This window comes from Blastomyces gilchristii (genome assembly GCF_000003855.2).
Source record: "Blastomyces gilchristii SLH14081 genomic scaffold supercont1.1, whole genome shotgun sequence".
NCBI lineage: Eukaryota > Fungi > Ascomycota > Eurotiomycetes > Onygenales > Ajellomycetaceae > Blastomyces > Blastomyces gilchristii.
In genome coordinates, this window is record NW_003101682.1 from 2,025,292 (window position 1) to 2,045,479 (window position 20,188).

The 20,188-nt window shown below is 47.6% G+C and overlaps 7 protein-coding genes and 2 non-coding genes across 9 annotated transcripts; 5 read left to right on the plus strand and 4 right to left on the minus strand.

Moving 5' to 3' along the window:
• Window positions 1-2: 2 nt before the first annotated feature.
• Window positions 3-2,823, plus strand: BDBG_00301 (glycosylphosphatidylinositol transamidase). The gene is made up of 5 exons (XM_031719832.1): window positions 3-106; window positions 215-470; window positions 663-901; window positions 969-1,834; window positions 1,913-2,823. Exons 1-5 carry the CDS (start codon window positions 94-96, stop codon window positions 2,474-2,476), a joined length of 1,938 nt encoding a protein of 645 aa, XP_031575728.1. The 5' UTR covers window positions 3-93; the 3' UTR covers window positions 2,477-2,823.
• On the minus strand, window positions 1,597-4,618 carry BDBG_00302 (26S proteasome regulatory subunit N9). Its single transcript, XM_002629010.2, has 3 exons — window positions 3,993-4,618; window positions 3,669-3,904; window positions 1,597-3,600 (listed from the first exon to the last, which is right to left on the minus strand). The coding sequence occupies exons 1-3, from the start codon at window positions 4,258-4,260 to the stop codon at window positions 2,959-2,961; spliced, it is 1,146 nt and encodes a 381-aa protein (XP_002629056.1). The 5' UTR covers window positions 4,261-4,618; the 3' UTR covers window positions 1,597-2,958.
• Window positions 4,619-4,767: 149 nt separating this feature from the next.
• BDBG_16082 lies at window positions 4,768-4,875 on the plus strand. Its single transcript has one exon. It is a non-coding gene; the product is annotated as a tRNA-Ala (tRNA).
• Window positions 4,876-6,038: 1,163 nt separating this feature from the next.
• Window positions 6,039-7,737, plus strand: BDBG_00303 (NADH-ubiquinone oxidoreductase 40 kDa subunit, mitochondrial; the record flags this gene model as incomplete). The annotated part of the gene is made up of 9 exons (XM_002629011.2): window positions 6,039-6,199; window positions 6,268-6,281; window positions 6,352-6,414; window positions 6,489-6,583; window positions 6,654-6,745; window positions 6,812-6,953; window positions 7,008-7,166; window positions 7,233-7,568; window positions 7,639-7,737. The coding sequence occupies 9 exons, from the start codon at window positions 6,039-6,041 to the stop codon at window positions 7,735-7,737; spliced, it is 1,161 nt and encodes a 386-aa protein (XP_002629057.1).
• A 440-nt stretch (window positions 7,738-8,177) lies between these two features.
• BDBG_00304 (uroporphyrinogen-III synthase) lies at window positions 8,178-9,392 on the plus strand (the record flags this gene model as incomplete). The annotated part of the gene is made up of 2 exons (XM_002629012.1): window positions 8,178-8,457; window positions 8,593-9,392. The coding sequence occupies 2 exons, from the start codon at window positions 8,178-8,180 to the stop codon at window positions 9,390-9,392; spliced, it is 1,080 nt and encodes a 359-aa protein (XP_002629058.1).
• Window positions 9,393-10,089: 697 nt separating this feature from the next.
• Window positions 10,090-10,946, minus strand: BDBG_00305 (uncharacterized protein; the record flags this gene model as incomplete). Its single annotated transcript, XM_031719833.1, has 3 exons — window positions 10,090-10,413; window positions 10,487-10,654; window positions 10,746-10,946. 3 exons carry the CDS (start codon window positions 10,944-10,946, stop codon window positions 10,090-10,092), a joined length of 693 nt encoding a protein of 230 aa, XP_031575729.1.
• Window positions 10,947-11,894: 948 nt separating this feature from the next.
• On the minus strand, window positions 11,895-13,312 carry BDBG_00306 (CMGC/MAPK protein kinase; the record flags this gene model as incomplete). The annotated part of the gene is made up of 5 exons (XM_031719834.1): window positions 11,895-11,923; window positions 12,043-12,390; window positions 12,492-12,873; window positions 12,946-13,141; window positions 13,203-13,312. 5 exons carry the CDS (start codon window positions 13,310-13,312, stop codon window positions 11,895-11,897), a joined length of 1,065 nt encoding a protein of 354 aa, XP_031575730.1.
• Window positions 13,313-15,997: 2,685 nt separating this feature from the next.
• On the plus strand, window positions 15,998-16,099 carry BDBG_16083. The gene has a single exon. It is a non-coding gene; the product is annotated as a tRNA-Pro (tRNA).
• BDBG_00308 (protein transporter SEC24) lies at window positions 15,998-20,147 on the minus strand. The gene is made up of 5 exons (XM_031719835.1): window positions 19,823-20,147; window positions 19,064-19,757; window positions 17,365-19,011; window positions 16,733-17,302; window positions 15,998-16,585 (listed from the first exon to the last, which is right to left on the minus strand). The coding sequence occupies exons 2-5, from the start codon at window positions 19,640-19,642 to the stop codon at window positions 16,574-16,576; spliced, it is 2,808 nt and encodes a 935-aa protein (XP_031575731.1). The 5' UTR covers window positions 19,643-19,757; window positions 19,823-20,147; the 3' UTR covers window positions 15,998-16,573.
• Between the last annotated feature and the right edge of the window lie 41 nt (window positions 20,148-20,188).

Sequence of the window (20,188 nt, forward strand, 5' to 3'; positions counted from 1 at the left end):
TTCGGAGGTCAATCCACCTCGCGCATAGCCATCCGACCTATACAATTAGCTTATGGCCTCGTTGGGATATAATTCCCGGAGGTCTCACCTTCAATGGCATTAATATGTAAGAAATAAATGTCTCCCAGTTCCTCACTCCCCTTCCCAGACAAAGTCCTCTCCCTCATATTTCCCTGGCCACGTTGTTCCTAACGCATCGGATATCATGAAACAGCCAATTTAGTCCTCAGGCTGCGCCGCGATCCACGCCTGTTGTATAAATTCCCCCCATACCTATCCGCCATTCTCGTCGTTGTCGGTGTTGTCTGGCTCCTTCTCCTCCCGCTTAACGAGTACTCCCGCCAAACATACATCTCCGAAAACGCGCTTTTACCAGGCCAGGTACACACGTACTTCGCGGGGAGTGAACAGAATGTCTTTCGCGGATATAGACGGGAAATTGATCTTGTGAGGGATGCGGAATATGAAGTGTACGTGACTTTAGTTTCATTCCGTTTTAACTGGGTCCTGGGACTGCTCTTACGAGCTTGGAGGAGATGGAATACGTTGAATAGTACAAAGTGTCTGGTTGAGATATCCCTTTGATTTTGGTCCTTGTTTGCCCCGTTATCCCAGGGAGAGACAGTCGGCTAACCCTCCGCCTCGTGCTGCTATTGACATAGAATATCTGAAAAAATCCAGTCGATATTCAGAGAATCCGGCTTGAAAGTTGCAACCCAGGATTACGAGTATAGGTCAGCCGGAAACAGACATTCTGGACAGAATGTTTACGGTGTCATTCATGCTCCACGGGGAGACGGGACAGAAGCTATTGTTTTGGTAGCCTCTTGGAAAACCATCGACGGCGAACCAAACCTCAATGGTGTGACTTTGGCCTTGACTCTGGCTAGATATTTCAAGCGTTCGTCTCTCTGAAATAAAGCTAATAACGAGATAGATAAAAAATACTAATACTATGTTGAAAACAGGATGGTCCCTATGGTCCAAAGATATCATATTCCTAATTACGCCGGACAGCAAATCCGGTACACAGGCATGGGTCGACGCCTATCATGATATGCACCCGCCATCCGTTCAACCCCTTCCGCTAAAAAGCGGTGCGTTACAGGGCGCTTTAGTATTCGAATACCCTTTCGATCACAGGTTCGAATCTATCCATATCGTATACGATGGTGTCAATGGACAACTGCCAAACCTAGATTTATTCAATATTGCCGTTTCAGTATCCAGTGGACAGATGGGCATCCCGGCGACCTTGCAGAAAATGTTTCGTCACAACGATAGCTATGAAATGCGTCTGCGAACAATGCTTCGAGGGATGGTTAACCAGGGACTGGGTAACGCCGCTGGCGCCCATAGCAGCTTTATACCTTACCACATTGATGCGATTACGATCCAGACTATCGGCAACGGATGGCAGGACGAAATGGCGCTTGGCAGGACCGTGGAAAGCCTTGTTCGCAGTTTGAATAATCTCCTAGAACACTTCCATCAGAGCTTCTTTTTCTATATTCTAATGCAGACGAACCGATTCGTTAGCATTGGGACGTATCTTCCCAGCGCAATGCTGATTGCAGGGAGCTTCACCATCATGGCTATTGCTCTATGGATGAAAAGTGGAGTCCGTGCTTCCACAGACACAAGCGCATTCGCAATCGCGGAGCAGTATGGTTCCGAGAAAGAAGAATCAAATGAAGGGGTAAATACCATCGCCCCTGAGCAGGAAAGCAATGGCATTCTGGAACGACATATGGCATTGCCGCTGGCGCTGGTATTTGGACTGCACCTCCTAGGTGTTGTCCCGCTCTATGCGTTTAACAATATGACCCATCAGGTGAATTTTGGATTCCGCATCGCAAACCTATCCCATGAGAAATAAGGCCTTGACTCTAACCCATTCTTACGCACACAGTACTTCGAACAAGCAGTCTACCTACTTGCCTTCATAAACACCATACTGCCAATAATTCTCGCCGCAATCCTAGCCCGCTGCTCCCGCCCATCACTACAGCAATACATGCTCATAAAATCCTTCTCCCTCCTCCTCCTCGGCCTTTTCCTCTCCGCTCTCGCAACCCTAAACTTCTCCTTATCCCTAATGATCGGCCTCCTATGCACACCCCTGTCCTACATCGCGCATATCCCAAAACAACCTACCCAAAACATCGCAACCGCAGCTTCTCAATCAGCATCTACGGACAAGGCCAGGAAAAGGGAAACACAGCCAGCGTCAGGGCCAACGTCAGTGACGACTATCCTCCTAGCAGCGTCAGGCCTCATCTTCATGAATCTACTTTCCCCAACCGCGGTCCTGTTGGCTGTGTGCCACTATTGGCAGATTCCGGTAACGACGTTGCTGACTGAGGCTGCTTTCGGGTGGGACGTATGGGGAGTTTGGACTCAGGTGGTCGTCTGGTGTATATGGTGGCCTGCTTGGCAGTGTGGGTGCTTATTACTTGCTTCGTCGCTTTTCTGAAGTAGAATGGCATAGTGGCTGTGTTCTGTTTATATTTGATATGAAACTGAAAGTGGTAGTAGGCCCTTGAGTATTTTATTTTTGATATTTTATTTGTACAACATGCTATCGATATACTCTATAGTAGGAGGTATGTCAGTTCTAGTGGAAGTAACGGCAAGACCCATTGTTCTAAATTTCGCAATTTTCCTGTCCGTCGCCGTGCCTAATTCCGGGGCAGATACATATATACGTCCCTTTTGTTACGCGCATACGCATCTATCCTCTTCGGGGTTCTCGCAAGAATTGATACCATCTATCACTAGTCATAACGCAGAAGCTCTCACAATAAGGATTTATCAGACAGATTTTTATAATCGTACACGGGGCGGCTAGGTAAATAAAATTCCCCGGCGAACGTGTAGCACTATGATCTCTGAATAAATAAATAAAAGAACCGTGGGAAGAATGGTCATGAAGAGGGGGAAAGAAAAATGGGATATCTATGTAGCCCAAACATCCTTCCCAACCCCTTCAATCCAATGACCCAGCTGATTAACCCCAGAATCCCAGTCGCGCAGCCGATTCCTCATCCCTTCGATCTGCCCCATGTCCAGAACCTTGGGCTGCACCCAACTAATACGTGCGATCTGCGCAACCTGGTCGATGGTCCCCTTGAGCAGACCAAGGCTAAGCGCCTTCATAATAAGATGCTCGATCTCATTAGGCTGCACTTTAGTCTCTTCCGAAATCGCAGTGAATGTCATTGTGCGGTCATGCGGGGGTCGTCGGAACACAGTCTCCGTCAGTGCGGCCAGCGAGATCTTCTGGTACAGGAAAATCTTGTGTTGCTCCAGGAGCTGATTTTTGCTGATGTTCCCTGCGAGGACATCATAGGCGGCTAGGTCGCCGCGGTTAAATGCGAAAAGCAGGTCGCGGAGCCAGGCATGTTGTGTGTCTTTGAGAGAGTCGAGGACGGGGTGGAGGAGGAGTTCGCCAAAGTTGTAGATGGAGTCGGAGACGAGGGCGGCTATGCTCAGATCGTATGCTCTGGCGGCGCAGTCTTCTTGCGTCAGGTCTTTGACGTCCACACATGCAAGGTAGAGGAGGGCGTTTTTATAGTAGGAAGCGAATTCTAGTTTGGCCTGACATAATGGGGGAGGTTAGAAATAGTTTGAGGTATATGTGGATATATTTATGTGGCGGAACTTACATGGTAGTAATCCGCATTTACTTTGTAGAATGCGGCATGGACAACTGTCTCGACAGAGTCAAAAGAATCTAACACCCGCTCAGAGGCGTCCAAATCCTTCCGCGCTCCCTCAAAATCCTTTAGTCGCAGCTTCACACTGGCCACATCCGCCATAGCGTAAACATATGCATCTTGTGCTGCAGGTTTGTTAACCCTCTCGGCAAGTGATGTGAGGAATGTGAGGCGTTCTCGGTCGTCTATATCCGCGACTGTTAGCTGCTTCGAATTCCCCCATATCCGCAATTTCCCTTCTAGAAATAAAGAGATAAAAATGCGTAGACGAACCTTCACATTGTGTCGATGCCATCAACCCCAGTGTGACAAACTTCAGCTGGTTGATCTTGTCTGCAAAACTGAGGATGAAGTTCTTGAAGATGGCTAATCTCTGCGGAGCGCTTTCCGGGAGACAGAAGAATTCTATCAGGGCATTCGTGAGCTGGTGCCATAGTTTCCGCTCCCAGAAGTCTTCGAATGCTAGAAAGGATTCATGGGATTCGCTGAGAGCTTCTTCCCGCTGCTCTGCGAGGAAGTCGGGGATCTTGTCGGCCTGCATGGCAGGCAGAAGGGCGGGGGAGACTGGTGCTGTTTAAAGTTGGAGAGCACGTAAAATACAGTGTAGAAGATCCGAAGCGGAATAGGGATTTCTCTGCTTGTTTGTATTTTGCTTTTAGGGCGGGAATGTTGTTTGCGAAGGGTTCTCTTGTTGGAGTCGTTGCGGAGGATGATGCTGGACGATGTTGGAAGATGGACCTTAGAAGCTCAAAGTGGCTATTTGGTCCACCGTAGCCGGCGTTGATAAGGTTTGCATGCTGGTTCTTGGCATACCATTTCCTCCTTATTCAGCTTAGTTCATATCAACGTTTACTCTCTACGTATTCCTCCATATTCTCGGCTGATTTTATGTTTTTAAAAAAAGCATCTTACTGATCTGATTGAGCTGGTCGCCATTTCACCGACAATTAATGAGGAAACTTCACATTCAACAAAGCGGAAGTTGAGGACGATACACGTGACTAATCCTGACATAATCGTCATGGAGCCATCCCCATCCATACAAGCAGGGCGATTGGTTTAGTGGTATAATACCCCCTTAGCATCAGCTGGTCCAATAAGAACAGTTAGACAGCGCGACTGGGGGTGGTCCAGGGTTCGATTCCCTGATCGTCCAACTTTTTTAATTTTTTCCATGTGTTTTTCGTATTTCTTTGGGGGTGATTCCGGCATTACGAAATCTCATATTCGTAACCACATAAAATATCACTCTGAGAATGCTGGCTCTTTTTATTTGCGCCAAGTGGGAAAAATCCGTAGCTCTCCCTGCGCTTTTGAGTAACATCATCGGCTACGGCAACACCACGAACCTGGGCTACTTTGCCTATGCAAGTAGGATGGCACTACTTTGGTATTGGAAGGTACATTGTAATGTACATTGTACATACATCGGACATTTCAGGATGGATCCCCATATTGAAGTAGGAGACTCTGTTCTCTATCCGTACGGCATCTATGGTCTGGTGCTTCCCCCCAGTTCTTTGGTTGATATAGTTGACGGCTAGTATAGAAACTTAATAGTACGGCCTGTATTCTCCCCATTGCTACTGACATATCTAATAGCAAAGCAAGCGTTATCCTGGTAGGTATGGGCGCCCGGTGCCAGGCAAAAGAGGATTCTCTAGAGTCTCTAGTGGCTTGCATCGAGCAATTGATTGACCTGTTCCTTAATATGGATGAGCCTTTAAGGTCCTCTAGGTACCGAAACGTTGTGCTCTCGCTTCCGGGGTCTGTAGGTTTCGCATAGTGAAAGGGAAAACATCGGGTTCGCCGGATTTTGTGATGGCATATTGACTCTGGTCTCGCTTGCAGTGCGTGCTGTGCTCAGTCAACATGCACGACCTCCCGTAACATAGCAGGAAGCGACAACGCGGAGGGAACATAGCGATTTTAACCAGGATGGCTCGAAACGCCTAGCTGGGGGGAAGATTACGTATGTTGGAATTAAACTAAAGAAGTGAAGAAGAAACGGATGGAGAGGACTGTTTTGTTACTTTTATAGTTCACTGAGCGCAGTTCGGAGAGGCTTGGCACGACGGAGAGCCTCTCGAGAACTTGTTACATAAGCAGACCGGACTATTCCCCTTTGGGACGGGCTTGGTTTACCCATCGTTTCCGCCCGAACAGACAGCGGCAGACAATCCAAGTTGACCAGCTTCGGATTACACACAACGCCGCAGGAGCGCTACTTGACTGCCGCCATTGCGCCCCTGGCGTTTTTCTCACAGACTCCATTTTTCGAATTATCGTCATACACATGGTCAATTGATCAGATTTGCAATGCAGAAGTGCCGCGCCATCCAGGGCGCCTGGAGCTCGCGGGCAGCCATCACCACCCCACTGCCATCAGCTAGAGCTCAACCTCACATCCAGCGCCGAAATTTACAAGATGTCTACATCACTCGAACCGGGACGCCAATTCTTAAGGTTCAGGGTGGACGGTATGGAACCAATGGCTTCATTTCGGATGTAACATGTGTGCTAACTAAATCGGTTTCAATTCGTACAGCTCGTCCCTCGGAGGTATTCTAGTTCTCTCGCAGCTGCTCTCGCGCGGGCTTCATTTTACTGAGTAGTCTTTTTCTTCTTTTAGGACATACCGCAACGGTCTTCGGTGCTACGGGTTTCTTGGGTCGTTATATTGTGAACAGACTTGGTACGGCATATCAACCCCTTGGCGACCACTTGTCGAAACGGACTGTAAAAACTAACGGAGAATACGGTATATAGCGAGCCAAGGATGTACTGTGATCGTCCCTTACCGAGAGGAAATGGCAAAGCGCCACTTGAAGGTTACCGGCGATTTAGGAAGAGTTGTCTTCATGGTGAGATTTAGTCGGGGAATGCCATCATATTTATTAGATCCCACCTGCTCATCCCGCCTGCGTTGTATAGGAGTACGATCTTCGAAACACGGTATCAATTGAGGAGAGCGTGCGCCATTCGGATGTCGTTTATAACCTTGTGGGCAGAAAATATCCGACAAAGTATGTGGTGGTTCTGTAGATATCTTCCATGAATAATTTGCATTTATACTGAGCATCCTTCCATAGGAACTTCTCCTACGAGGATGTCCACGTCGACGGCTTAGCCAGGATTGCGGAAGCTACTGCCAAATATGACGTTGACCGTTTCATCCACGTTTCTTCCTACAATGCCGATGTGTCTTCTCCTTCTGAGTTCTTCCGAACTAAGGTACGTTATCGGGAGAAGAGCAGTCAAACGTTTATCTACTAACTCCTCCATTAGGCTCACGGCGAGAGGATAGCTAGAGACATATTCCCGGAAACAACCATCGTCAGACCGGCGCCGATGTTTGGGTTCGAGGATAACTTGCTTCACAAGCTAGCCGGCATAACCAACTTGTTTACTTCTAATCATATGCAGGAGAGATATTGGCCAGTCCATGTAGGTGCTCAACTCCGTACATTTCCTGAAGATTCACTGGAACTAATGTATCTCTCCCCTTAACAGGCTATTGACGTTGGCTATGCTCTTGAGAAAATGCTGTTCACCGATGCATCCGTGGCGCAGACATACGAGTTGTACGGACCAAAGAACTACTCGACCGCCGAGATTGCCGAGCTTGTCGACCGTGAAATCATCAAGAAGCGCAGACATCTCAACGTACCCAAACGCATCATGAAACCAGCGGCCTACTGGGCCAACAAACTCATCTGGTGGCCGACAATATCCGCAGATGAGGTTGAGATGGAGTTCATCGACCAGAAGATCGACCCATCTGCCCTAACTTTCAAAGATCTGGGCATTGAACCTGCTGAAATCAGTAATCTGACCTTCCATTACTTGGTATGTAAAATTTCCACTCAGGATGTTCGCTTTCTAACCCTAATACTTACGTTTTACTCTCTTTCAACAGCGAGGTTACCGAAGTTCCCAGTACGCCGATCTCCCTCCAGCTACAGAGCGAGAGAGAATGGAAGACAAGAAATATGTGCACGTCCTCGATGACCAGTAGACAGCTAGTATTTTTCCTAGAACATGTATATACTCGTACTTCACTAGACGCAAATCAATTTCAGTTTTCCTTTGTTTCATTTAGTTTAGTTTCATGTGATCAGGTAGACGTTCAGAGTCTCAAGATTTACTCAGCACAGAATCGTTCGAAGTGTAAGTTAAAATTAAACACCGAAACGTCCATAATAAGAATAATAAACATGTTTATTCTATCTAATCTCCCTATGTAATTTGCTGGATATCATTTTTGCAATTCATTTAAAAATGATGTTGCAAGGCCAGGGAAGGAAAATCACCAATGACGTGCTATCTGAACGTTGATATCAAACTCCTCCACACCAACATAACTAATTCCTGCCTTGTTCAATCCATCAGCCCTCCAGCAACAAATTAACTTGAGGCCCTCTCTCCATTGATTTTTCTAATGCTACCACAACCATCATGAAAAGTCCTTCCCCAACCACTCGGTCCAAAACCCCCATCTTCCTCCTGAAGACCAAATCGACCCCTCAGGACGGATACGAAGAGTATTTCTCCGCATCGGGTTGCTATGACCCCATATTCGTCCCCGTCCTCGAACATAAGTTTCGCAACGCAAGTCTGCGGAGGGTGAGGGACCTGTTCGTTTCTGGGAAGATAAGGGAGCAATATGGCGGGCTGATATTTACGAGTCAGAGAGCTGTGGAGGGGTTTGCGAGGATCATTATGGATGAGGTAGGGGGTATGCTTTTTTCCCCACCACCCCTCCTCTCTATGGAATACAATTAAAATACAATTAAAACAACACACCTGTTGTTTATATTCCACCGGAGAAGTATATTTGTTAACACATGAGATGATTCACGGATATGAACAGAAACCGCATCTACAAAGGCCTCTGAATCCCTCCTCCTCTACAGCGTCGGACCAGCCACCTACCGCTCCCTGAATATATTGCGCGAATCGCATCTCCCCCACTCCCAACTCATGGGCCACGATGCGGGTACGGGCGAGATACTCGCACACATCATCCTCGACCACTATAATGCCAATCACAGCAGTAGAAGAAGGAGCCATGCTGACAGAGAAAGAAGAGCGGCTGATGAAGATGCTGATGGCTGCGAAAAAACGACAGCGAAAAGGACCAAACTACCCCTTTTATTCCTCATTGGCGAGCAACACCGAGATATCATCCCCAAAACACTCATGGCAGACACACTTCCCCCAGAGACGCGGATAGAGGTTGAAGAGTTGATCGTGTATGAGACGGGGGTTATGGAGTCATTTGAGGATATGTTTGCGGCTGCGCTGGGGGATGCGCGAGCGAGGAGAAGGTTAGAGAGTGGTAGCAGTGGTGGTGCGGATGGTGGTGAGAATGTTAACTCTAGTGAACGACCTATGTGGGTTGTTGTTTTCTCGCCTACGGGTTGTGAGGCTATGCTTCGAACGCTTGGTGTGCTTCCAGGCGGCGAAGGGGGGGAGGAGGAGAAGGAGAAGAAGGCAAGGAGAATTGAGAGGGCCCTGCGAGATTGCTATATCGCAACGATTGGGCCGACGACGAGGGATCATCTACGTGAGCGGTATGGGGTGGAGCCGGATGTCTGTGCGGAAATCCCTAACCCTGAAGGGGTTGGGAAGGGGATTGAGAAGTTTTTGTTGGAGAAAAGGGGGAGATAAGGATAGGGGCGCCTGGACGGAATGTAGAAGTCCAATGTGGTTTGGATTTGTATACTTCAATATATCGTGTATAGTAATGCAAATGTATATTTCATGTATAAGGTTGGCCGTATATAAATACTAGAATAACCCTCGTCTCCGCCCTATATGGTATGCACCTCTAACCACAGATTTACATCGGTGTGCGGCGATGCTCCTTATCCGGCTCACATTATTCCCATACCAAGGATGAAGAAATGCAAGAAGAAAGGTCTATATCCAACGGTTAACAAGACCATCTCCTCTTCTCAGCCTATCCTTCTCCCTAACGGCGAATGTGAGTCGGCATCGTCTTGCCACAATATTTCAAAACAAACCGACCCTTGCTAGCCTCCGTCTTTGGTGGCCATGGCCATACCGACCGGTATGCCCACTCCACCCCAAACCTCCCCTTTTATCCCAATCAATCAACGAACAGGCAATCTATCCCTAGGCAGGAGGAATCTGGGCCGACTCCCAACCCTCATCCAAAAAATGAACAGATTCCCCACAGGCCTCGCACAGTATCCAAATCTCTCTACTCCACCGGATGCACCCTAGTGCCAGAGTTGTCGCGGGTCATTCATAAACTGCACACTATTCCTCGCCAAATCTTCATAAGCCATCCCGATACGTCCTCGTGTCGATGTAGATATCGATCCCGGCGATGACAGCGACGTCAAGAGTGTCGTATTGTGGGCTGCAGCGTTTTGAGGATGTCCTTCCTGACTAGCAATCGAACATATTCATCATCATTATTATCATTGTTGTTATCACCATTATTGGCGTGAACGTTGTCATTGTCACTGCCACCACTTCTTGCCCCTGGTAGCATGGCTTCCAGCTTCACCAGGGACGCCGCAACGGGATACATTAAGGGCCATGCTGGCACAGTGACCTGCTCATCCCTTAGGGGAAACTCCCAAAGGGAAAGCAGACAGATGCGTCCATCCGAACGGGGCGGATCCTTTCCAGATATCTTCCAGAAGAGCAATGGGTTCATCTAAGCGGTTTGATTTTGCCTGTTCCTGGCCCTGCTGCTTCTGTTTTTGCAGCAGTCCTTCTTCCCTCGGTACTTGAACAGTAGCAGCACTAGCAGCAGTAGTAGCAGCAGTAGCAGTAGCATTAGAAGCAGAAGTAGAAGCAGAAGTAGAAGCAGTAGTAGTAGCAGAAGTAATCGACCATGCCAGCGCCATCCCAACCGGGATCAACATCTCCTCAATCTCCCTCTCCCTAAACTGCCCCTAGCACTCGTCAAACGCAACTTGCGCTCACGCCTTGGGCACAGCAGCGTAGCGCACGATGTCAAACAAGTCGCGCAGCACGCTGCCATACTTGCGCGTTTCCAGCGCAGCGCATTTTCGCTGCAGAATGGAGCGCAGGATGGAGAGGCCGTTGGCGCCTGTGCTGAAGGTAGCATGGCAGAAGCGGGTGGATTGGATTGGGGAAAATAGGCTGGTGAAATCGGAGAGCGAGGTGGATTAGATAGGCGATTTCGGGCGGGAGGGAGGCTAGGTTTGTTGCTGGTGGTGGCATGGTTTGATCTAAGACTAGTGGGGGGGCTGGGGATGGGAGAGGAGAGGCACTGGGTTTGTATTTATCCCCTGCGGAGATTTATTCTTAATTAATTACAATTTATATTAATTGCGAATGAGCGATGTCCAGTTTAACAATAGCTACCCGCTCGGAATTGGAACAAGGAGTAGTTATGTTAAGAATGAGTATCAACGACTTTCGAACTCGGGGTCAAGGGTGATTAGGGGCGACCACAATGTCACAATTAAGTGCTTAAGATTTTCGTCCTCTTGAAGCCCGTCAACTAGTTACGCTTATTATTACCTGGTCAAGTTTTACCAGATGCTCTGCTAGCTGGCCCAGCCTTGAATTATTCCTATGCTAGACTGCAAAACCCGCAACTGTATAAAACGGATAGAACAAATGGAAAGGAACATGCAACAAAGGGGAAACAGAGAAGAGAAGGGAGAAAAGAAAAAAAGACAGAAAAGAAAAAGAAAAGAAAAAGAAAAGAAAAGAAAAAGAAAAGAAAAGAAAAAAGAAAGAAATACGGACCGGGATACAAGGTCATAGGGAAAATAACGAAAAATCGATTAGAAAAAATTGTACACCAAACAGGCATAACTAAAATAATTAACCATGCAAGAATAAAAGAAAATTTAATAAAAAAAGGAAAAACCAGCCATTTGGTTCCATCAAAATCGGATCTTTTAGAGCCATGATATATTCATGTACTTCTTTCAAATGATCTGTATCTGTCTGCCATGTCTGCCCGCAGCCCGCACTCACTCAAAAAACGCCGTTTGCTAGACTCAATGTGTGACGACGTGGGGTTGTGAGAAAATGGGAAGGGCCGGAAGGAGGAGGGGTGGTAGCTTTGTGTCTTCTTCATTTTTCTTCTTCGTGTTTTATTTTCTTGCGTACATGTGAAAGACAAAAAAAAAAGAACAAAGAACACTGTGTCACCGCCTACCGCATGATCTCCTCGTAGATAAGAACTATTAATGAGACGATGCCCGGTTAGTTAACACTGATCATCAACGAACAACAGACGACACGAAATAGAAGCCCCCAAAAAAAAAATCAACGGAGAAGGGTAGTGAGAAAACTTTCTTACCTTTTAGCTGCTCCTTGCTCAGAGAGTCTTTATTTTTATCGAAATCGAAGAATTCTTCTGGGATCGGTTCAGCGGTTGGTTCATCCTCTGGATCGTGATAGGGTTCCAAGTAAGGATGGCGCAAAGCATCTTCGACACTGATACGTTTTACTGGGTTGAATGCAAGGAGTTTCTCGAGCAGGTCCAAAGCTAGGTCGGAGGTCTTGGGGAATAGGGCTTTCAGGGGTATCTTTTTCTTGAAGGGGAGGGATCTGATGTATTCCCGAGCACGACGTGACTTGATGCCGTAATAATCTTCCATGGTTGGTGTTCCCAGGACATCCAGGATGAGAGTAAGTTGGTGGTGATCTGGTTGGCTCAACGGGTCAGTTTTCTATATTTTCTTTTTTCAAAGTGTGACAGGGAAACAAATAGATCATCTCATGGAACTGTGGGTGGGCAAGTCTTACAATCCTTGCCGGGGAACAACGGCTTTCCGCTCAACATTTCCGCCAATATGCAACCAACACTCCAAACGTCAATGGCTTTTGTGTATTCCTTGAAGGTCAACATAATTTCCGGTGCACGGTACCAACGGGTGGCCACATATTCTGTCATAAATCCAGAGTTGTCGTCTGTGGAAGCCGCAGAGCGGGCTAGACCGAAGTCACAAACTTTCAAGTCGCAATTTGCGTTCAGGAGTAAGTTGGAGGGCTTCAGATCACGATGAAGAACATTTGCAGAGTGCATAGCCTTCAGGGCTCGCAGGGTCTGATAGATAAAATATTGGCAATGGTCATCGGAGAGGTCCTGGGTACGAATCACGCGATGCATATCTGTCTCCATGAGTTCCTGGAAAAAAAATGAATTATATAATTAGCTGTGCGCATGGAGACAAAGCTCGGGAGTTTCGCGCGGTCGTACCTGAATGAGGTACACCTCAGTGAAGGTCTCGTAGCTGCGGGGCTTCTGGATGTCCAGGATCGAGATGATGTTCTCATGATTGAAGTATCGAAGGAGTTTCATCTCACGCAGCGTGCGTAGGCAAAACATAGAGTGATCAAACGGCGTGATCTTCTTTATGGCGACTTTCTGACCTGAGGGTTTATGAAGTGCGGAGCTAGCATTTGTTTTCTTGTCAGGGCTACAGACTCCCCAAGGCGACAGTATGCTAAACTAACCAGACAACTCCATACGCGCCCTCCCCAATCACATCCTGAATATCGTACTGATCGGAAACATTGAACGATATCTTCCTCGACCCTCCTTGAGAACTTGGTGGCTGGACCATCCTGATGGTGCTAGATCCTGATGACTAAACCCAGTAGGTTAGCAGTCGGAATTGTGACGAAAGTGGGACATTAACGAAGGAGAGATCAAGGTCGGGCAGCCGTAGGCAAAAAGCCGATTTAAAATAAGCAGATCGAGCGCAGTTGTTAAATCAAGAAGTTCATAGTGACAAATCACGGGGTAAAATTGAACAATGGTAGCAGAGCTTAACGTGAGTGGGAATATCTGCGAAGCCTGAAACCGAAGGTAAAGAAAGACAATTAGAGCGAGTCTATGCAGAGGACAATGGGAACTTGCCCCAAATACAGTCTTCAAACGCGTCACAAGGCATTTGGTATATTTGTTTAGCCACTGCGGGACCCACAAGCTTCGCTGTAGCTGATTCATACTGCGAAATAGCTGTGTGCAGAGGCACAAACTGGGGAGGAGGGGGGGGAATAGAAGGCTCAAAGAACAAAAGACATGACAGGCAAAGCAAAAAGAAATATCAAAGAAAAAAGAAAGATAACTGAAAGAATTCTGGCATGAACAATGAACTCTTTCAAACATGAGTGCACAGATCAAGGAGTAATTTGAAGGTGAATAGCAAGTTGAGAGAACTGTCTTACACTTTCTCACGCAGAGTCAACGCTGCAACTCTGCTGATCCTCAGTTCCTTCTAGAGATATAATTGTGATTTCCTGTTTGCAACACTGCCTGAATTGATATTAAGTTCAACAGGCCAGTTGTTTGTTGTCTTTTCTTATATGTGAATAGAATAGGGTATTTAGGAGGAGAAGTCCCTGGGAGGATGTGAGATAGTTAGAAGCGGCAAGATATCACCAGGACTGAGACCTTGTTTTACTATGATATATAACGCAGATCGGACGAATGCGACTGGATATATGGATGTATGGATGTATGGATCGAGTTTGGGGATATACCGTAGGGGAAAAAGCCGTGGAATTCGAGTGTCAAGGAAGACCCGCGAACGAGGGGGGTAATCGAGAGAGGGGAAACTGCTGATGGTGAATATGGCCTGGAGAACTACCTCTAGTTAGTTATTGTGGCCGTGAATGGATGGCAGCAATCTACCGTGACAGGATGGCGGGGAGAAAGGACAGAGAGGAAATGTTTCATGGTCATACCTGACTGTGTTGCTCGGTCTGCGTTGATATTGTGAGAGGAATAAATATTTACTCGATTGGGCGAGTCGTGGAGGGGGACGACGATAGGCTCGACTAGCGCTGGATACGATACCGAGATGGCCAAATAATACCCAAATTGACACAGTTGCCAGTCGTGAGGTGTGATATCTTGCCTTATCACAAGTATTCTGGAGGGTTTTCAACTATTGCACGGGGTTGATGGCGCCGATGCGGTCTGGAAGAGGTCGCATAAATAAACATGTAGTCCAAAGTCCAACAAGGGGCATGAAATAGTTGTTAGTTACCCGCCCACACACGCTGTTCCCAAAAGGCCGCAGCAGAAAAAAAATAATTAGCTAACCGTCTAGATACTTAAACGGGTGTCCAGCTAATAATATGAATAACATCAAACAGCAACAGGAGAACGAGCAACATGCGGCGGGCGCGGGCGGTTATTCAGAGCGTGGTGGGGCAGACATCTCACACCAAAAACCATACCATACCACCGCACACTACACACCACACTACAACACCACACCACACCACACCACACTCCACACACCGCACCAGCCCCAATGCAGTCCTCAATAGAACAACGCCGTTGTATCTAACAAAGGCACAGCAGAACAACACTTGCTGCCAGCACGCGAATAATCGCCCCCAAACGACACGCTTCCTAGCAAGCCCAGACGGAACCCCAGGCCCATACTCCATCTTACCCAAACCATGCCCTGATCCTGATCACACCTGTTGGCTTTTGGACCCCTACTCCCCTACACTAGTTACTCTACTCCCGCCCAATCTGCTCCGTGTCCGAGAAGTTAAAGACCAGCAGAAAATCATGATAATAATGGGGGCGGATGTTCCGCGATGCCATTCGACCTGTGGATTCAGCCGGCAAGCTAGCATTTGGCCCAATCGCGGGTCCGAAAACACACCACTTGGGACGCTGGGAGCGGGGGAAAACCGTCAATCATCGACATCGGATGGACAAATTTTTATATGACTTGCGACAATTAAGTACCTAACAGTTCCTTAAAATATTAAGATGCTCCGCTCCCGGGAAAACTTGAACTTTTTTACGGAGTTATCCTGTACTAGCTCTCGCCCCTTGGACTATGTTCGAGAAAACCTATTTATATCCTGAAACTCCCAACCCCTCCTCCATTCGCAACAGGGACTAGCCAGGAGAATAATGAACAGGAATTCTGAATTAAGCAGCTGGTTTTGAACAGCTCTGTCGATCGATACACTTACGTGTTTGTGTCCCTTTTTCTTCTATCTCTCCAAACACCGGCGTGCGTCTTCGCTAGAGGCAATGCAAAATCGGGAAAAAAATGTGTCCACGCATCCAGCGATATTCTCCTATTTTGGACCTGAAGTTTTCGTAGCTGATGAAAGCCAGAGCATTCAGAGGATAAATAGATGAAACAGCGCGGTGCCTCCCCCATACAAAAGGATAATGAATGCGTTCCAGACACTCAAGTTTACTTTTTGGACCCAAGGAAGAACACACTGAACAAAAATATTAGCAGGGCAAATCTTGTTACTAGTAAAACGGTCTTGTGGTCTAGTGGTATGATTCTCGCTTCGGGTTTGCCCGATTAAGTGCACTTAATCTGATATGCGAGAGGCCCCGCGTTCGAGTCGCGGCAAGACCCTGTTGATCTGTTTTTTTCTAACTCTTTTTTTTTTACTGTTCTTCATTGTTATGATTCTTTTTCTTTGTCTTTTTTTTCTTTCTTTTTAAATTCATTTTTGGTTTGTTTATAACTTTCCGCTCCTTTACTTCTTTCCTCTTGTTTTAATGTAAATACAAAAAATGTTCTTTCAAGACGGGTTTGTGAGTACTTTTGAGGACAAAATATACGTTCATTGCATGAGGGGTTAATCTTGTTTCACTTGGGAAAAGTTATTATATCCCTTCGAAGGTTAGAACTGGGTTATATATAACTTGGTGAAAAGGAAAGAAATTAACATTGGAACAGGAATGTATTTTTTCATCTTCGAATGCGGAATATGATTTTGATTAATTAGCCTGGAGGATTATGACGACGAGACGGAGGGAATTGCCCCCTCCCCCCCTCTCTCTCACACACATAAAACATGATGTATGATTATCAACTCTCGTCCCTTTACTGCATAATCTGTAAATTCCGAAAAAAAAGTCACAAGTTAGTTAGCTCAACATGGAAGCTATGAAAGGGAAGAAAATAAACGAAGAACAAGAGTAAAGAACAATGACAACAGAGAAGATGCATGATAGGGTAGGACCAAGAAAATCAAGGTCATACCTTCTCCCGCAACGATCCCATCCATTGCGGCAAACTGACTCCCTGGTCAGCCCGATCCTCAACCAACATAGTCTGCGCCCATAGGCGCAATCCAGGCTCCCCATCCTCCTTCACAACATAAAGGTGGGGAACAACAATGCTACCAACGCCACGAGATTGCTTATCGCGACTCTTTTGCACGACGGCGCGCACCCGCTCGTTGAAATCGTTCTCCAGTTCAGGTAAGAATTGCTTTCCGACCATCACATGTGTCCTATCGGCGATGCCAAAGACATCCAAGAGCAACTGTGGAACAGCGTCGCGGCCGACCCAGAGGAATTGCGTCTGCCCATCGTCGATGAGGTAGAGGCCATATGGCACGAGGCGCTCGGATGATAGGTTACAAGGGGGTGGTAGGGTGATTTCACCGGTCTTCTCATCGGGTACGCCAGCATTGTCGGGCATATCGTGAAGCGAGTATAGTTTCGGGTAGATATACTGGATCAGAAGAGGGAGTGGTAGCGTGGAAAGGAGGCAAAGGGCCGCCGATCGCATATCCGTTGGGATCTGAGTAGATTTTCGAAGGCCGATCTATTGACGTTTGGTTAGTTCGTGACTTGTGGTTATAGGGCTAAGGACATATGTGTTCTTACATTTTTCATTAGTGCCAGGAATAGAACCGGCAATCCTCGTAGATTAGCGGGGAACTGCAACCCTCCACCTCCAACACTTCCGCCCGCCAACTCCTTTCTATATGTTGACAATAGCTCTACAATTTTGGACTGAAGTGCGTCACGTGCTTGATCAAGACCGCTACCAAGAGTACGTTCGACAGCCTTATGGCTGAAGTAGGTCGCGATCGCCGATTGGTCTGCTGAAGCATAGACATCCGCGAGAGACTGCGTAGTGGGTAGGGCCAATGTAATGACTCTAATCCTTCGTTCTCCATTGCAGGTTGTATGAAGGACAGCCGCCTGCAAGCAAATTACCGGTTTCGTGACGGTTTCATCGATGGCCACCTCCACAACATATGCTTGGTCACGGGGAAAAGCGGGGAACGCGCAGAGATCTGAGCTTCTGTTGAAGAAATTGCCGTAGAAAGTGCTCATTCTTAAACCGGTCGTGGCGCGCACACGCAACACAGCTTCCAGGCCGATTTCTGCTGAAAGATAGTCCGAGAACTCCTTGGCGAACTTGATTGCATCTTCGCTTCGGGCAGCATTCCAGCCAGGGTAGAAGTATGTTTGGCCGCCGGTGTATCTGGGGAGGTTGCTAAGCGATGCTACATCCTGGTACTGCGAAGAAAACAGGAACATATCCACGGAAATCTGTTGCTTCGAACACTCGACGGCAAAGCTTTTGTAAAAGCTGTTACCTGTCTGTAGCAAAGTGTTCTCCTTGCTAGTTCCAAGCGCTTTCTTGTCCTCTCTCACTTCAAGACTTCCGAAACCCACATTGGGAAGCGACGCTGTCAATACCGTTATCTTTCCGCCAACAGGGGCGATAAGTTTGTGGCCGGCTCGAAGGGCCGAACCCATACATGAACCATTGTTCTGCGTATTTTGGAACATTTCTTGCAGTTTATCCAGGAACAGTTCAATGTTTTCGCGACAATCTGTGAGTGTGACTAATAGATCTCCAGGAATTGGGAGGAAAGGTTCGTCCAAATCGCTAACAACCAACATGCCCGGGTCCGAATTCTCCGAGCCATCTCTTGGTATAGTGAAGTAATGGAGACTAGAATCCACAGCAACAAAACCAAGCCTGGTTCGACGATCTGCGTTGGGTATTCTATCAAGGCTTTCGCGGATGCAGCGTGCGCTGGTGGCCAAAAGCCCGCTGGTGACAGATGCGAAACTGACATCGATCAAAAACAGGTAAACGAGGGGCTGTGGTGGTCGGACCATATATTCCTGAGGCGCCACAAACTCCACAACAGAATGGTTTAGCTCTGGTCTTTGCCATCTATCAAGGGCCTTTTGCGAGGCTGCGTCCCAATCAAATGCTTGAGGAACGTCATTGGTAAGGCTGCACATGTTGCAGCGCCAGCGATGACCGTGGTCAAGAAACGTGACGAAAGGGTTGATATAGGAACGACATCGTCGGCATCGAGAAATTACTTGATCAGACACAATGGGAATCGGGTCTTCAGTGTCGTGGAGGGATGCGTAAGGTTGGATAACCAAGGCAAATGGTAGACGAGACTTTTTTAAAAGAGAATGAGTGGTCGGCACAGCATTTAGAGTAGAGCGCACATATTTTGGAGGGCAATTCGCATCTGGAGAAGGGGTGACGCTGGTCTGGAACTGGTTAGCCCGGAAAATGGACGAGGTACAGAGGATGTCCACTCACATTGGGAGGCAAAACAATGGGCGGAGGAGGGTAGTCTAGTTCAGCAACATTGAACGGTTGTGTAAGAAGGTCGGTGGGATATAACGTATTGAGCGGGACACCTCTTTGCACCGGCATCTGCGCTGCAGGCTGACCACCCATGCTCATCTGTCCCATCTGCTGGGTTACTTGACCCATACTGGCAGGCTGGGAAGGATAGGAGTCGACTGGAGCTTGATATCCCCCAACTGCCACTGGTTCCGGCTGGCCAACCATTTGAGAAGTCATTTGGGCTGGCTCTGCCCCATAAGCACCTTGCGGATAACCCTGGGGTTGTTGCGACGCGGGATATCCGCCGTGCGCTCCACCACCTTGTAACTGTCCACCCAAGGCAGCATTAGGACCTACCCCAAACTCATAAGCCTGGCCAGCATATGCTCGTTTCTTTTTACCGCCGTGGGAATGTGGCCCGTGGCCTGGCGCATCGGCGTGAGCCGGAGAGCCTGTGGCTCCGCGCTGTTCGTCAACGTAAGGTTGTTGCTGGCCATATTCATCTTGGGGGTGACCTCCAGGAGGAAAGCCTCCCTGTGGTGCCGCCATCTCAAATGCAGAAACTAGTTCCGGCGGTTATAGGGAGTCCACGAAAATACTCGAACCCCTCTTGTGGAGTAAAATGGGGGGGATGCGGGACGTGGAGATGGGACGACCTAGTTAGCTATACTCCTATTGTCAATACCCAAGCATATTCGGGACGTTTTACGGGGGATTTGGAGCTCTTACGGGTTTGTGACCAAATATAAATGTATATAGTGCACATTGACCCCAGCAGACACAAGGTAGATGTGGCAGAGTTGAATGAAAAGATGGGGTCGACGTGGCTTCAGGCGCTGGTTGCAGCAAAGCCAGGAGAAGGCGGTGTTGGTGGTGTTGCTGATGTACGGTGGCCTTTATTTGCACTGTTTGGCTGGTTTGACAACTCGTCAATTGCGGCTGCGGTTCTAGCTACGGAGTAGTTATATGGACCTGCCTCGGAACCCAAGGTGTTGTACGTATGTACTTTTTATTCTTATACTTGTACTTGTAACAGCGGCATCTAGAACAGGGGACAATTGATTTTATTTTATTTTTTTTTATTTTATTTTTATT

Coding starts and splice junctions, on each gene's coding strand:
- BDBG_00302 (XM_002629010.2), bottom strand. CDS start 4,260: ATGCAGGCCGACAAGATCCCCGACTTCCTCGCAGAGCAGCGGGAAGAA. Junction 3,905..3,992: donor GGCATCGACACAATGTGAAG/GTTCGTCTACGC, acceptor TCGCGGATATAG/ACGACCGAGAACGCCTCACA. Junction 3,601..3,668: donor TAAATGCGGATTACTACCAT/GTAAGTTCCGCC, acceptor CCATTATGTCAG/GCCAAACTAGAATTCGCTTC.
- BDBG_00308 (XM_031719835.1), bottom strand. CDS start 19,642: ATGGCGGCACCACAGGGAGGCTTTCCTCCTGGAGGTCACCCCCAAGAT. Junction 19,012..19,063: donor CCATTGTTTTGCCTCCCAAT/GTGAGTGGACAT, acceptor AACCAGTTCCAG/ACCAGCGTCACCCCTTCTCC. Junction 17,303..17,364: donor TCCTGGCACTAATGAAAAAT/GTAAGAACACAT, acceptor AAACGTCAATAG/ATCGGCCTTCGAAAATCTAC.
- BDBG_00301 (XM_031719832.1), top strand. Junction 471..662: donor AGGGATGCGGAATATGAAGT/GTACGTGACTTT, acceptor CTATTGACATAG/AATATCTGAAAAAATCCAGT. Junction 902..968: donor TCTGGCTAGATATTTCAAGC/GTTCGTCTCTCT, acceptor TGTTGAAAACAG/GATGGTCCCTATGGTCCAAA.